The 13,948-nt window shown below is 40.5% G+C and overlaps 2 protein-coding genes across 2 annotated transcripts; one reads left to right on the forward strand and one right to left on the reverse strand.

Moving 5' to 3' along the window:
* Positions 1–1,314: 1,314 nt before the first annotated feature.
* On the reverse strand, positions 1,315–5,567 carry lyar (Ly1 antibody reactive homolog (mouse)). The gene is made up of 8 exons (XM_061042302.1): positions 5,160–5,567; positions 4,941–5,055; positions 4,758–4,865; positions 4,402–4,482; positions 3,146–3,467; positions 1,975–2,040; positions 1,733–1,818; positions 1,315–1,594 (listed from the first exon to the last, which is right to left on the reverse strand). The coding sequence occupies exons 1-8, from the start codon at positions 5,279–5,281 to the stop codon at positions 1,457–1,459; spliced, it is 1,038 nt and encodes a 345-aa protein (XP_060898285.1). The 5' UTR covers positions 5,282–5,567; the 3' UTR covers positions 1,315–1,456.
* A 183-nt stretch (positions 5,568–5,750) lies between these two features.
* zbtb49 (zinc finger and BTB domain containing 49) lies at positions 5,751–10,583 on the forward strand. The gene is made up of 8 exons (XM_061042301.1): positions 5,751–5,898; positions 6,257–6,449; positions 6,578–7,689; positions 7,787–7,833; positions 7,923–7,996; positions 8,179–8,261; positions 8,445–8,606; positions 9,471–10,583. The coding sequence occupies exons 2-8, from the start codon at positions 6,298–6,300 to the stop codon at positions 10,214–10,216; spliced, it is 2,376 nt and encodes a 791-aa protein (XP_060898284.1). The 5' UTR covers positions 5,751–5,898; positions 6,257–6,297; the 3' UTR covers positions 10,217–10,583.
* The last annotated feature ends 3,365 nt before the right edge of the window (positions 10,584–13,948 follow it).

Consider the following 13,948-nt stretch of genomic DNA (forward strand, 5'->3'; position numbering starts at 1 on the left):
AACAGTCATAAATATCCATTTTGAGTGAAGAAGGTTTTCCTCTATCTAAATTAGATTTCATGTATAGTTATTGACACCCTCTACAGAGACTACCCTGACAGTGAAAGCATCACTGAGCTGGTGTTACAATGGTCAACAAAATGCTTACTGGAGATATTTAAAGAATAAAATTATGCTATTTGCACCAACTCTGCAAAAATTGTAGAATGCATAATAACTAGTTGTTTTCCGAAGTTGATATTGACTGACCTTTACATAGGGCTGGCAAGAATCTGACAGTGCACATATCTGTGTCAGTCTAAAATGAAAACTTTAAAGAAGGCAAGGCTCTATCACTTTTGTTCTGTAGTAAACGGTCAAAGATACCAATTTCTCCAGTCAACATAAAGTTCCCAGTTTACTAAGAACATCTTAAACTAGTAGTCAAATTCTGCAAACTCTTGAAGGTGAAGTGTTGTCGTTAAAGTAAAACTATTTGTCTGCAAGAGGGTTGAATAATGTAAGTGACGATGCAATATAAATGTTCAGATAACTGACTGAAATCCACAACATTTTAGGAATGAAACACACCAGAACTAACATATGGCCACATAATTAATCCTGCAGTATCTAATTGCAGAAATCAAATATTGATCTGTCCAGCAAGATCTGTTTTACAACAGTGGAGATGGGCCTTGTTTCAGGTTTCTGAGTACCCTGTGGGGTCTGGATTAAACAGTAGCTTTAAGCGACACTGAGTCCCACTGAGGACTAGAAAACACGGGTTTAATACTGCCAAACTTGAGTAACAGCTTGACTAATACCCTAAGTATGCAATATACAATTACAGGTAAGCAGTGCGATGAATGAGCATCTGTGTTAAACCTGCTGGGATTAGCAGAGCTTCATAAAGCTGGAAAGACTTCCTCCTGTTGCAGTGTGTGTGTGTGTGTGTGTGTACTCAGGGTAAAGGCTGCTCATTCTAGCGGTGGAAAATCAGACAGCATTAAAACTTCACCTGAGGCTGACACCAAGCATCTTGCTTCTATGGAGCTTCTGTGTACCTGGCCAAGTGAACCCCGTTCAGGGTGCCGAGGAATGTGCATTAGCGTTGTCCCGTGTGAGAGTCAAATTCACCTCAGGTGCACCTCTCCTGTTTCCCTTCCCCCACTCCAACATCCAATCCCACAGATAAGGTGCCATTTCCCAGCCGTACTGTGGGCTTGGAATGTGGAGAGCAGCCATCTATCACAATGTGTCATCTTATACATTAAACAACATTGACATGTTCCTCGGGCTAATCTGTAAACCTACTGGACAAAACATGACTCGTAATTCAGTAATAAAAAGTTTTAATCTTTAAGATTAAATCATCTGCATAGGAACACCCAGGGGAGGATGGAGGAAAACAAAGGCTTTTCAATTTTAAAAGTCTATGAACAACATACATTTCATGCCGAATGTGTGAGAATACAAACTACTTCACGAGCTTCACTCTTTCTTTCAGAACTCTAAATTTGGGATTTTTGTTGATCTTCTTGTTGAAGAGTGCTAGCACATCTTCTTCCTTTTTAAAATTTTGCTCTCCAGCAAAAGAGTAGTAGGCTGCCAAAACCTGTAGTAGAGAAAGAAAAGGGATAAAGACAACTTTAATATTTAAAATGACATTAAAAAGAAAAAGGACTGGTTGCTTTACAAAGTCATTGAGATCACATAGATTTACACAGATTGACTACAACATGCATTGATTTACCTTTTTCCTGAGTTTCTTGACTGCCAGTTCCTGGTCAGGTGATTCTCTCAGCACTGCCTTGATGTTTCCCTTCCAGTTAAATTTGCCTGTGGATTATGAAGAAACCTAAATCAGCTGATAGTTTGTTTGTGTGTGGCAGGTATCAACTGGTGATCCTTCCGTTCCTCTTAGCATATGAAGCAACATTGACCCCTGGTGGTTTCATTGTTTTACTTTTTATTTTGTGGAAAAAGCAGTCTTACCTTTGGGAACCTCTTGATCGTCCTTTGAGTCTTCATCATCATCTTCTTCTTCTTCTTCTGGGTGGACTGAAAGAATATACAAACAGTTAGTTATTAAACTAAACACCAGAATGTGTTGTTCCTTGTTACATCGGTTTTGTAGTCTGAGTGTCATGATGGAAATCTACCTAGGGGAACAAATAAAGTCATCTGAACCTGAACTTGAGAAGTGTACATTTAGTAAAAAAAAAAAAAAAGAAAAGGGTAAGGTACAAGAATGCAATTTCAATACAATTACTTCACATATGCACCACCCAATTTTCTTCTCACCACCTTGCAAATGTTAGTGACTCAGAATCATTTATCAACCTGCAATCAGCATACTACCACGCCCCCATCTTTCAATATAAGGACATCGAATTGGTGTATCAGGACGAGGGCAGGGAGGTGGAGACAAGTAGAAGTTGCAAGAGATGGCCCCAAAAGGCAAAAAAGAGCGGTGTGTCTGGTGGCTTAGAAGCCGTTACAGGAACCAACATAGTTGCAGCATTCTGTACATGCATTGGCAGTCGGAATCAGCTGATAAATCCCTTCGACACACTCTTCAAACATGTTTTAACGATCTGATGCGCTCTTTTCTAAAGGCATGGGCTGCAATTTATTTCAGCAAGGTTAGATCTTTACACTTTCATGGACGTATTCCACAATCATGTATGTACCCTGCATGCCCTTAAATAGGCTCCAATTAATCAGCTGGGATATTTCATGGCACTATTGATGGGAGTGGTCAACGATAAAATGAAAGTCTAAACTGTTACATTTCAATGTGTAAACTGCTATATTCTTGATGGTAAACTCTTTAATTTAAAATGAAAGAGAAGATTCAGTTTTGATTTATTGTCTATGAAACGGTTTTATATATATGTACATATATTTTTATATATACACAAGTTTTTGTTTTACTGAATGTAGTATTATTATGTCCTGCATTTAGTTAAAAGGGTGAGTGTTTACATTTTCTGAGAAACTGGTCCTTCATTTGTACATACGCATGTTTTGAGGAAGATCTAACTTTGTTCACAGATTAAGAATAAATTCAAGAACACATTGATGAATCTCCAATTTGTGCGGCAAACGTTCATCGAATGGTTTAAGAACAGATTTGCAAGTAGACCTGTAGAACATCACTTACTTGTCTTTGATTTCTTGCTGGATGTCTCACTAACAGCATCATGCCCGTTCTGCTCCTCTTCTGTCTCAGAGCTGTGCTTCCTCTTCCTGTCCTTTTTCTTTTTTTTCCCAGCCTGCTCTTGCTCCGGCTCCTGCGCATCGGGCTTTTCAGCAGCTTTTACAGCTTTCCCATTCTTCTGCTGACGGGCCTCTTTGCGCTCACGTTTATTAAGTTTCTTTTTGACGTCAGGATTTCCATTCTGCTTTTCATTGCCATTAGTATTCGCTTTGACTTCATCCACTGACGGTTTGGCTTCTTTTGTCTCCTGTGGGGCCGCTGGAGGCTGTCGGATTATGAATGGTTAGTTAGAGTCAGTTAAGAAACTGAAGATATATGGAAAACATTTTAACTCCCCCTGAACTAATATGTTAAAATTAAGCATATTAAACTAGACTGCAGAAGAAAAAAGAATACAGCTGCCATGTTTTCCCATTATATCAAATCAGAAGTCCATACCAGCCACCTCTTATGCTTTAAACAAAATAATGCCAAACTCTTGTCTACTTCATTCACAAAACAGCTTTTAAATGTTCAAGAAGAAACCAATGACAGAGTGCTTAGATACAATTCTGATTAAGTAAGATAAAGAAAGTCTTTGAAGCATATTGATATGTACTAGGCGTGAGAATCACCAGAGGCCCCAGGATATGATAGTTTCACAATACTTGAGTCACAGCTCAATATTATTACAATACAATATATTGCGATTTAACTTCTTTATTGCATATCATGTCAACAAAATTAAACTAAATCAACTGTTTTGTCAAATAAGAACAAATGATCTATCTTAAATTGTCTATTCATCTCCAATAGTCTTTTTATTTCTACACAATGGGAGTCATGCCCACAGACTGACCAACACTGTGATCATAGTCAAACTCTGTAAAAGGCTGCATGCACCTCACAATCTGAACTGTTAGTATTTCAGTCTAATCAAATTTGAGCACAAACATGGATGGACTGTACAATCGCAGTGATTCTTAACAATGCAACTTTTTCAAACTGAATTGTGCAACCCCTTCAGCAACAACAAATTGAAAAAGCACATTTGCTATTTATATAATAAAGGTGTCTATACTTTGCGGCCATGAGACGATATAATATATCGGAATGTAAAATATCGCGATTACGCAGCTGTTTTGATTTTTTTCCCCACCTCTAATATGTACACAGTCAAACAAACATTAAAGAAAGAATCTTAAAGCAGAGTTATTTACTTTGTCAGCTTCAGCAAGGATCTCCCAAACTTCTTCATGCAGACTTGTGTTGCCTATTTTCAGGCTGTTTCTCATCCAGTTCTGAGGAAAATAACACACAAGAAAGATGATTGGTTTATGCATGCAAGTCCAGAACTACATCACTGTGAAGATACAACTGTTCATAAATGGAAATGATAAACGGGCTGCACTTACAAGGTGCTTTTCTAATCTAAACTTTTACACTACATATTACATTCCCGTGGGATAGCAATGCCTCCAGGAGCAACATGGACACTGAACCATGCCGTCCTGTTCGTCACACATTGTGGTGAACAAAACACAACATTTGTGGTACAGAATGGAGTAACACAAACCTGAAACTTTGCCTTCTTCCTCGGGACGTTATCATATGCACTGACTTGTCTGAGCACATCCTTCAGCTTCGCACTGACACCAGGCTTGTTCATGGCTTCATGTACTCTCTACAGGAAAACAATCGTGATGTTAGAGAGCACAAAAATGTTCAGAGACAGAGCAAACAACGTTTCTACACGTACCTGGATCCACTGCTGCTGTTTCACGTCTCCTTTGTTTGCCTTAGCCTCGAAGCCTTTACCTCCATACTTCTGATCCTCACTGACACATTTGATGTGGTTCTTGTAGTCGTCCCCCCTGAGACACACGGACAGAGAAATACCAAATGAGACACTGCAGCCAAGCGATGGTTAAACAACAATGGTTGAAACTGAAACAGAAAAGGAGTAAAGACTCATTACCAGAAGTCTTTTCCACAATCGATGCAAGAAAGGACCTGGCAACCCCGGCACATGTTCACATGTTTATCAACCTGAGCTTTCTTCAGGGATTCTCCACACGCGTTACAGGTGAAGAACACCATTTTAACGACGCCTACGGCTGACTTCACACAATATAAACAACACAATCAACCGGATCTGCAAAGCGGCGTGCAGATCAACCTAACGACACTCAACCTATAGACAGAAATAAGGAAAAGGTGCGAAAGGTGCGACCGCCCCAGTGCTGGTTCACGCTGACTTTTAGCTTCACGACGTATAAACTGAATCGATTCTAATACACAGATGCCTTTGTTTGAGCTTCTTCTGCTTTAAAATCGCATTTAAGTTGAACTACTCTCCTGCGGGGTCCATGCGTATCAACTTTTCAAAACACACGTGACCACACCGGACAGCCGAGAGCTACAACAAAAGTATCCCGTGTAAAACTACAACCAAAATAAAGTTCCGACTGGATTGGAGACCGTTCTTGTACAGTACAGAGTTGTCCTGTATACAAAACAAACACGTTTGTATTAAAGCAGCATCAACTTTATAGGTTACGGTAGTAGTCTGTCATTTGAAAATAATGATGAGATTTCTGATAGTATTTGTGTGTTTGTGCAGCACGAAATACAGGCTAGCTGAACCAGGAAGTGATATGACGTTACTGCTCTCGAAAAGTGACCCATCATCCAAATAAAAGGATGACTGCAGAGTAGTGAGTTTAGTTTTATCTTTATGATGAACTTCGAAGTGAAGAACTGTATTTCTGTCTTTGAAAATGTAATCCCTGAGGTATTTATTGCGGCACTGGTTTACACCACTCGTCGTATTGGTTTGTGTAGCTTAGCTTTGTTGTTAGCTTGTTAGCAGTGTTCATCCAATTTTTGCATGGGTGGTCTCGTAATACAGACACTGGATTCTGCGCGGTGGTTGAATCATGTACACTGCCTTTTGAAAACAATAACAAGAGTTCACTGGAATGTAATTTGATTGGTTTTTATTTCAAGGACTAGCTATACCATAAATGTTTTCTTTACATGAGATGTGTTACTGTTTGTCATTTGTCCCCATAGCAATTTTGATGTAGAAGTTGGAAACTGACAGCTGAGTGACCATGGACCCTCTGTCCAGCCACAGCTCCTACCTCCTCCAGCAGCTCCAGGAGCAGAGGATTCAGGGGCTGCTGTGTGACTGCATGCTGGTGGTCAAAGGTGTCTGCTTCAAAGCCCACAAAAACGTCCTGGCTGCTTTCAGCTCTTATTTCAGGTGCATTCATTTCTTTACATATGTTGTGTGAATAAATGGCATATTTACATGGCCACCTCTAGCCAAGTATCCACACTTTGCAGGCGTAGAGTGACACAATGTGAACAGTTCTGTTATCATCTCTCTAGGTCTTTATTCCAAAACTCCCCCAGTCAGAAGAACGAGGTGTTTAACTTGGTTATCCAGGATGTAGGTGGCATCGGGCAAATATTGGACTACATGTACACCTCCCATCTTGACGTCAACCAAGATAATGTTCAAGCACTCCTGGACATCGCCCAGTGTTTGCAGGTTCCAAATGTGCAGAGCATGTGCAATGCTTTCCTGAAGCCTTGTCCTCCTCCAGTGGAAATCTCATCATTTTCTCTACCGGGCATGCTGAGCTCTGAGCATGACTGCCTCCTGGGGAGCGGTCTTCCTCATGATGTTGATCTACACTGTTCCTCTGAAACCCAGAGGCCTGGCTTTGGTAGTGATATGGACCACACTAAAAAGATGCCTGTCTCTGTGCCTAATAGCAGCCTAAACTGTGACACAGCTAGCAGCTCTCAGGCACCCATCGAAAAACAGCTTGTCCATGGTTACAAGCTCCGTAACTTCTACAGTAAACAGTACTTCAAACAAAGTGCAATTCAAACTAATATGGCTGCCTCAAATCAAGGCCCAAGCCCTTTGGTGCTGGTGGAAGAGCAGCAGTGTCAGCCAGAGGTCAGCAACACTACCATATGCTCAGGAAACCCCGCTCAGCCCATCCCTCCTTCCACATCTGTGGCAGCTGAGAAAAACAATGTCTCCTCTCTTACACCCTCAGATAATTTAATCACCCCTAACTCCAACTCAGTAGACTCCCTGCTCAACAAGCCAGTGCGCCCAAAGAAGGCGGTGTACCTGAAGAAATACAATTACCTCCGCTCTCAGAAAGCTTTGGAGGAGATGTTTGCAGAATCAGTCAGTGAACCTGTCCTCAGCTGCCCCAAAGAGAGCCATCAAAATGAGCCTGTGCTCCAGGCTGAAGCTCCACAAGCTCCTGTCGAAGACCATAATGAAGCCCAGGAGGAGGTAACAGAGACCGCAACAGATGCACAACTTCCTAGTCTGCCTGTCAACCAAGACGAGCAAAATGTTGAGACTGCACACGAGCCACAGCAGCAGACAGGACAAAAGCAATATTGTTGTGAGGTGTGTGGGAAGATCTTCAAACACCCGAGCAATCTGGAGCTTCACAAGCGCTCACATACAGGTATTTATTGCTTATAACTTTTGTATAATTTTGCTTATAACTGAAATAACTCGCAAATACACTTATCATGCAAAAACGTCTTCTTTTTTTGTTGCAGGGGAGAAGCCCTTTCAGTGTAATGTTTGTGGGAGAAACTTCTCACAGGTATCCTCTGATGTTTCATTTCACTTAGAAATGTTCAGATGAATAAAATAGATACAAATAGTATTGATGAATCTGATTTTGTTATATAGGCTGGAAACCTGCAGACACATTTGCGGCGACATTCGGGAGAGAAACCGTACATCTGCGAGTTATGCGGTAAAAGGTGAGGTCCCTTCAGTGTCTTTTGCGTTTTCCCTGACATGTATTTTCTGCTGAATCCTTACTGTCACATAAAAGCTTCAGCTTTGCACTTCCAGTATTGTTATGTAACAGTTTCCTTGAGTTACACAGCCTTAATAGTCCCTAAAGTTGCCTATGAATTGAGTTGTTGTCCATGTTTTCCAGCTTTACAGCATCAGGGGATGTCCAACGTCACAAAGTGGTCCACACAGGAGAGAAGCCACATCTGTGTGATATATGTGGTCGAGGTGAATGTTGTTTTTCTGACCAGTCATCTGTCTTAAATACTTCTTCAATCCTTCCATGTTTAATTCTTATCTAATGTTCACAATCTTAAGCCAGACCTTTACTACTAAGACCCAGCAGAAAACACATTTCTTGCCTGAAATACTTTTTTTCCCCCCACTCATCTTCCTTTGCTTGTTTGTCAGGATTTAACAACTTGAGCAATCTCAAGGAGCACAAGAGGACTCATGCCACAGACAAGACATTCACATGTGACCAGTGTGGAAAATCCTTCAACACGCACCGAAAGCTTCTGAAGCACAAAGCCCGCCACGCTGGGGAAAAACCACACAGCTGTGCCACCTGTGGTAAGATGCAGTCTCTATCATGTGTTAGAGTTATTTACATTGATTCCACTGCAGACACCTTTGCTCTGAAAAACACTATTCTAGGGCTGACACAATAAGCCATCAGCTCTTTTTGCTTGGCATACCAAGCACAAGAAATGTGTGTAACTGATGACTGTGATGTCAGTGTCCATTTCTGTTTTTCTTTTTCAAATATCTCGCATAAAATCTCTTGGTCATTTCCTGCTGTAGGGCCAAAACATGGAGTTTGACTTTTTAATGAATGAATCTCTTATTATGCTCTTTCACATTAAGCATTTTCCTGCCTTCAGTTTTGCTCATTTAAGCATGCAAAACAGTGCAATGTATAACATACAGTGGTATCAAGTAAGCTTGATGTGAACTCAGTCTGTAAAGTTTAATCAGACTCTGCTTTCAAATCATATACTCTCTCTTTTTATGTACTGCAGCTGCGCTTAAAGAGAAGGTGCATTGCATACAGTATACATATTACAGTATTTGGACACTACTTGGTCATACTTTGCAGCACCTCTAATGATGATCAATGGATCTGCATCACTACGTTGTGCATCACTATGTGCTCTCTCAGCAGCTAAGTCCATGTGAAGTATTTGTTCATATGATTGTGAGTCAAAGTAGACAAACATGCTTGCTTGCATACAGTGAAATGCAACCAGTGTAGTGGACCATCTTTCTTTCTGTTATACTGCATTTGAAATACACATTTTAAGGATGTAATTTTTTTTCTTGCATACCTAATCAGTATGGACATTAGAATGTACTCAGAGTAGTTCTTATGCTGTTTATACTGTAGCTATTTTCTAAACAGTGTCTTCATTTTAATCTGTTTTTAAATTAATGTAGGGAAGTGTTTTATCGGCTCAGGAGACCTGCAGCGTCACATACGCTCACACACTGGTGAGAAGCCTTATGTCTGTAACGCATGTGGAAAGAGCTTCACCCGCTCTGCCATGTTGAGGAGACACAGCACCTCACACTGTAAAGGTGCTCTGGCTGACAACTCAGGAACAGACAACTCTGACCCACCCCCAAGCTCAGATGGAGCGGCCTCAGTCCCCGGCCCTGGCAGCCACAGTAACCCTCCTACAGCAACCAGTGCGGAGCATTTTCCCAGCGTGTTGCCCCATTCAGGGTTAGAGAAACCATCCTCTTGTACTCCTTCACCATCACAACCAGCACCTCATCTTGAGACTCCGTCCCCCAGCATGCAACTCAGCACAGCTCCTACTCCCACCCCGCTCCCAGAGCTTCGCTCACTGGTGCCCCACCACCTCCTCTCCTCCACGCACCAGGAGAGGACTGCAGCTCTGCCTGCTACAGACCACATGAAGCTGGCAAAGCCCCACGTGCCTCAGGAGGTGGTGTATGGTCCGTATGTGGAAAACGAGAACATGTCCGTGGAGATGGGACGAGGAATGGTAGGGAGGCAGTACCTACCTCCCACAGAAAATCACTGCAGTTCACTTACTTCCTCCAGCAGGCCCAGTGGTGGATCCTACAGGTCCAGTGAAGGCCAGTTTATCTCCAGTGTGACTCTGTGGGGCCTGGCAATGAAAACTTTGCAAAATGACAACGACATGGACCAGTAAAACATTTCATGTTTTTTTTCTTCAAGGGTGTGCAGCTTGTTGCTGATTTCAATTGTTATTCAATGGCTCATGATTTTTTAAAACAGATATATCAAAGTATAAACATTGTAGCTCCTAAGATGGAGCAAACATGAAATAAAACTACTTCCTTGTTTTTCTTAGCATAAAGAAATCACTAATCCACCTGAAGTCATGATGGGTAATAACGGCTGTTGCACTTTCTTGAAATGATATTAATTCTCTTGCGACATTCCAGTCAGTGATGTCAGCACAGGTAACTGATAGAGATCTCAGTATCACATATCAGGGATCGGGCCACTTTCCTATTGTGTGGGAATAAATGGAAGGCTGTGGAGCTTCAAACTGAGGTAACAGTGAGATGATCTTTTTTTGTGATCAATGTTTTTCATTTTTATAGATTTTCAATGTTTAAGCATTATATAAATTTATATATCACATCCCAGAGGTCATGAATCATCATTATATACTCATCAATCACATCATTAGTAAGTAAAATATTTTCTGTCATTATTAATCATGCAAGTATTTTTGTGTATAGCCCCCCCCCCAAAGATCTCTAACTATGAAGTTCAGGAAAATAAGCTACATTTGATTAACTTGGTTGGCAGGACATACTCCAGTCTCTACATTATAGTGCATATTGTAGATATTATGCAATTGCACTTGTATACATGGATACAAGAATACACAAACATGTTCAATGTTTATACATGTTTATATTCATAATTAATATCCACTTGTTTTCTCAGTAATACACGGTTCTTTCACTTATTGGTAGTTAATAATGATTCAATTAGCATCGAAGCCCAAGATGAGATGGTATTTTGATTGGCACCATGGATTTTGGCCACAGGAAGTTCCATATTAACAGGTGGAAACAGTGAGATGATCTGATGGCTTGAAAAACATAAAGAAGCCTTTCATGACTTGGGACATAGCACCACCAAACGTTAATGATGTTTATAGTTTAGTCACAAAGCAATAAAGCCAGAAGGAACCCGTGTAGAATACATTATTGTATATTTTATTAATACTGAATCTAAATACATTTGTGTTGAAGTTTTGCACAATCATTGCGGCTAGTGTGCAATATGTTGTGGGGGGAAAAAATATGTATGCCTAAAAAGTCTACATTCAAATATTTTGTTGGCACTTAACCTCAATAAAATGTTTGTATAGTTTGATCAGGGGGGCCCTATGTGCTCATTTCTTTCTTTATTTTATTTTTTTATTTAACCAGGTTGGTCCCTGGCCAAGACAGGCAGCAGCAAAAACACAAAGTTACAGACGGAAATAAAAAGAGAGACACAGTACAATTTACAAAGCACAACATTTTGGATTAAAATAGAGCCATCTATGAGTCATATCTGGGACTCAGTTGTTCAAGCAGCTGAGCTAAAACATCGACATCCTATAGAATCTGCTTCCATGTCTTTCTTTAAAACGTAATGGTGACATATCAAAATCTCTGTCACATTGCCATGTTATCAGAGACTGACAATTAAATCAGCTCGTTGCTCAAATTATACTGCTTAATATCAACAGTAATGTTTGAATCATCAATAGGTGATGATCATTTGCCACAAGCTCCAACACAATTTTAAGAAACGGTGTGCTGGGAGTTTCATTATCATCTGCCCATCTCAAGTGTTGCACAAAGTGAATCATTTTGAAATACTAGAGCCCATAAAGAGACGTCCAGCAGCAGTTTTAAACACAACTGAGTGAATCCATAATGCATCTCAAATACAATTCTCTTTATAAATATTGAACAGCACTTTAAAACATAGACCTATTATTAACTTTCAGTGTCATCCCTCAATGTAGTAAATGCATATAAAAATACAAGTTGTAAATTCTGTTTCATGTGTCATGATGTACAGCGGTTTGAAAATTGCTCATAGCATGGATTTAGTTTTTGTGCACACCTCAAACATGTTGGTGACATATTTGTCACTAGTGCGATTCACACTCACCGTGAATGCATTTAACACTCTGCACCAGTAAACATTGTGAAACATCATTGCTGAATGTTTAAACAGATGATAATTGGCCGTCATTGTTGTTAAAAAGCATGCCTTATTACTCCCTTCTTGCTGGATTAATTGCCTAGCAACACAGGATAAATCTGTTATCATGGTGTTCATTCTCCTTCATTGCCCTTCACGTCTATTCTCCGACCAGCGTTGGACTACAGATATGGACACTATGTGGAAAAGTGAGCCTAACCTGGCTCCAAATGCTTCAAAGACTAAGAAATATGTGACGTAGCTATAGATCATTTTATGTAACCCACCATACTTAAGAATTTACAGTTATGGTCCATATTTGATTTTTTTTTTTTTTTTCACGAAAGCTGTGAATGTTTCAAACCGCATCACAGAAAAATTCAAACCCTGGTGATCTTGAGCGTGTTCTCACTTTGCAGCAGATACCAAAGTGTGAAAGTGTGACGAAAACCCTTCTGTCTTCACAACTTGGGTGTAGAAAGAAACAGCACGTCTTCTCCTTAGCACATGCTGCTTCAGTTCATATCCACCATGATAGCTGGTGTGAGAGAAAATGCCAAAATGTCAGGGAAATGGTTCTGTTAGGACAAGCAACATTGTCTCTCCATCAATCTCAGAACCCATCAGCCAATGTCTGATGATGTTAGCCTCTGGTAGCTACAGCACACTTTTGGGGCTTCCATTGTAGCCAGCGGTTAGCCTTAACCTGTTTCTGTGCGTTGCCAGTGTTGCATTGTGTTGCGTTGTTAGTCAGACTAGCAACTTTGGAAGTGAGAATAGAGTAAGAATTGACAAATAACATCTCTGAGCAAATTTAAACTTCACCTGAATGTAGATATCTGTTTAATGGCATTCATTAAAACTAAATCAACATTAAATGACTGTTGATGGGTTCCAGGACTGCAGTAGTGGATTGTTTTCCACCCATTTTATTACCAAACAGGCTGTTTTCCTGTATACAGCCAAAGCTCACTGAAATAGTGGATGATACTATACACGTACAACAAACAAACACCAGAACACTTCTGTTGGGCCTCAGCCATGTGTGCTGGACGAAGGACTGTATCACAGTATCACAGTTCTCAAGCCTGACTACAGTCATTTTGGAGGGAACTAAACAATATTTTGATTTTTCATAAGACGTCATTGAACGCAACTGTACAGGAGCGCTGAAGGAAGCCCACTGATCCCTGAATCCACAAGGACACATGAAGAACTCGGCTCCTGCAACCAGAAGACCCTAGAGCAGCGCTCTGGTCGGAGATCTGAATCCTGCTACCCTCCTCCTACATCTGCCACAAAGGAATCTGTTGATTTAATATTCAACAGAGTGACGATCTAACCAACTTTGCAACAATCACCAGGAGTTACCCCAAGTAAGAGCAGAAATAGTTATGTTTCTTTTATAACCACTGATAATTATGCATCATTGTTGACGAGACGTCACATTCTGTTTATTATCTGTTGTAAGCTGCTGCATTTGTTTCATTGTGATGAACCGCTGTGTTCGCCTATGTATGTAATGCTATGCTAGTGTAGTGTCCTTTTGCAATTTATCCGGAAAATAGGCAGGGTCAGTTTTTGCCTTTGACCGGACCAACAAAGACATCCACATTTTAAACTCTAAATCTAACTGTCCTTTTAAAGTTCTAATTGGTGTTTTAAAGCTTGTTTGTCTTTCTTCAGAGACTGGACCCACAAA

Source organism: Labrus mixtus, chromosome 7 (genome assembly GCF_963584025.1).
Source record: "Labrus mixtus chromosome 7, fLabMix1.1, whole genome shotgun sequence".
In the NCBI taxonomy this organism is placed as follows: Eukaryota; Metazoa; Chordata; class Actinopteri; order Labriformes; family Labridae; genus Labrus; species Labrus mixtus.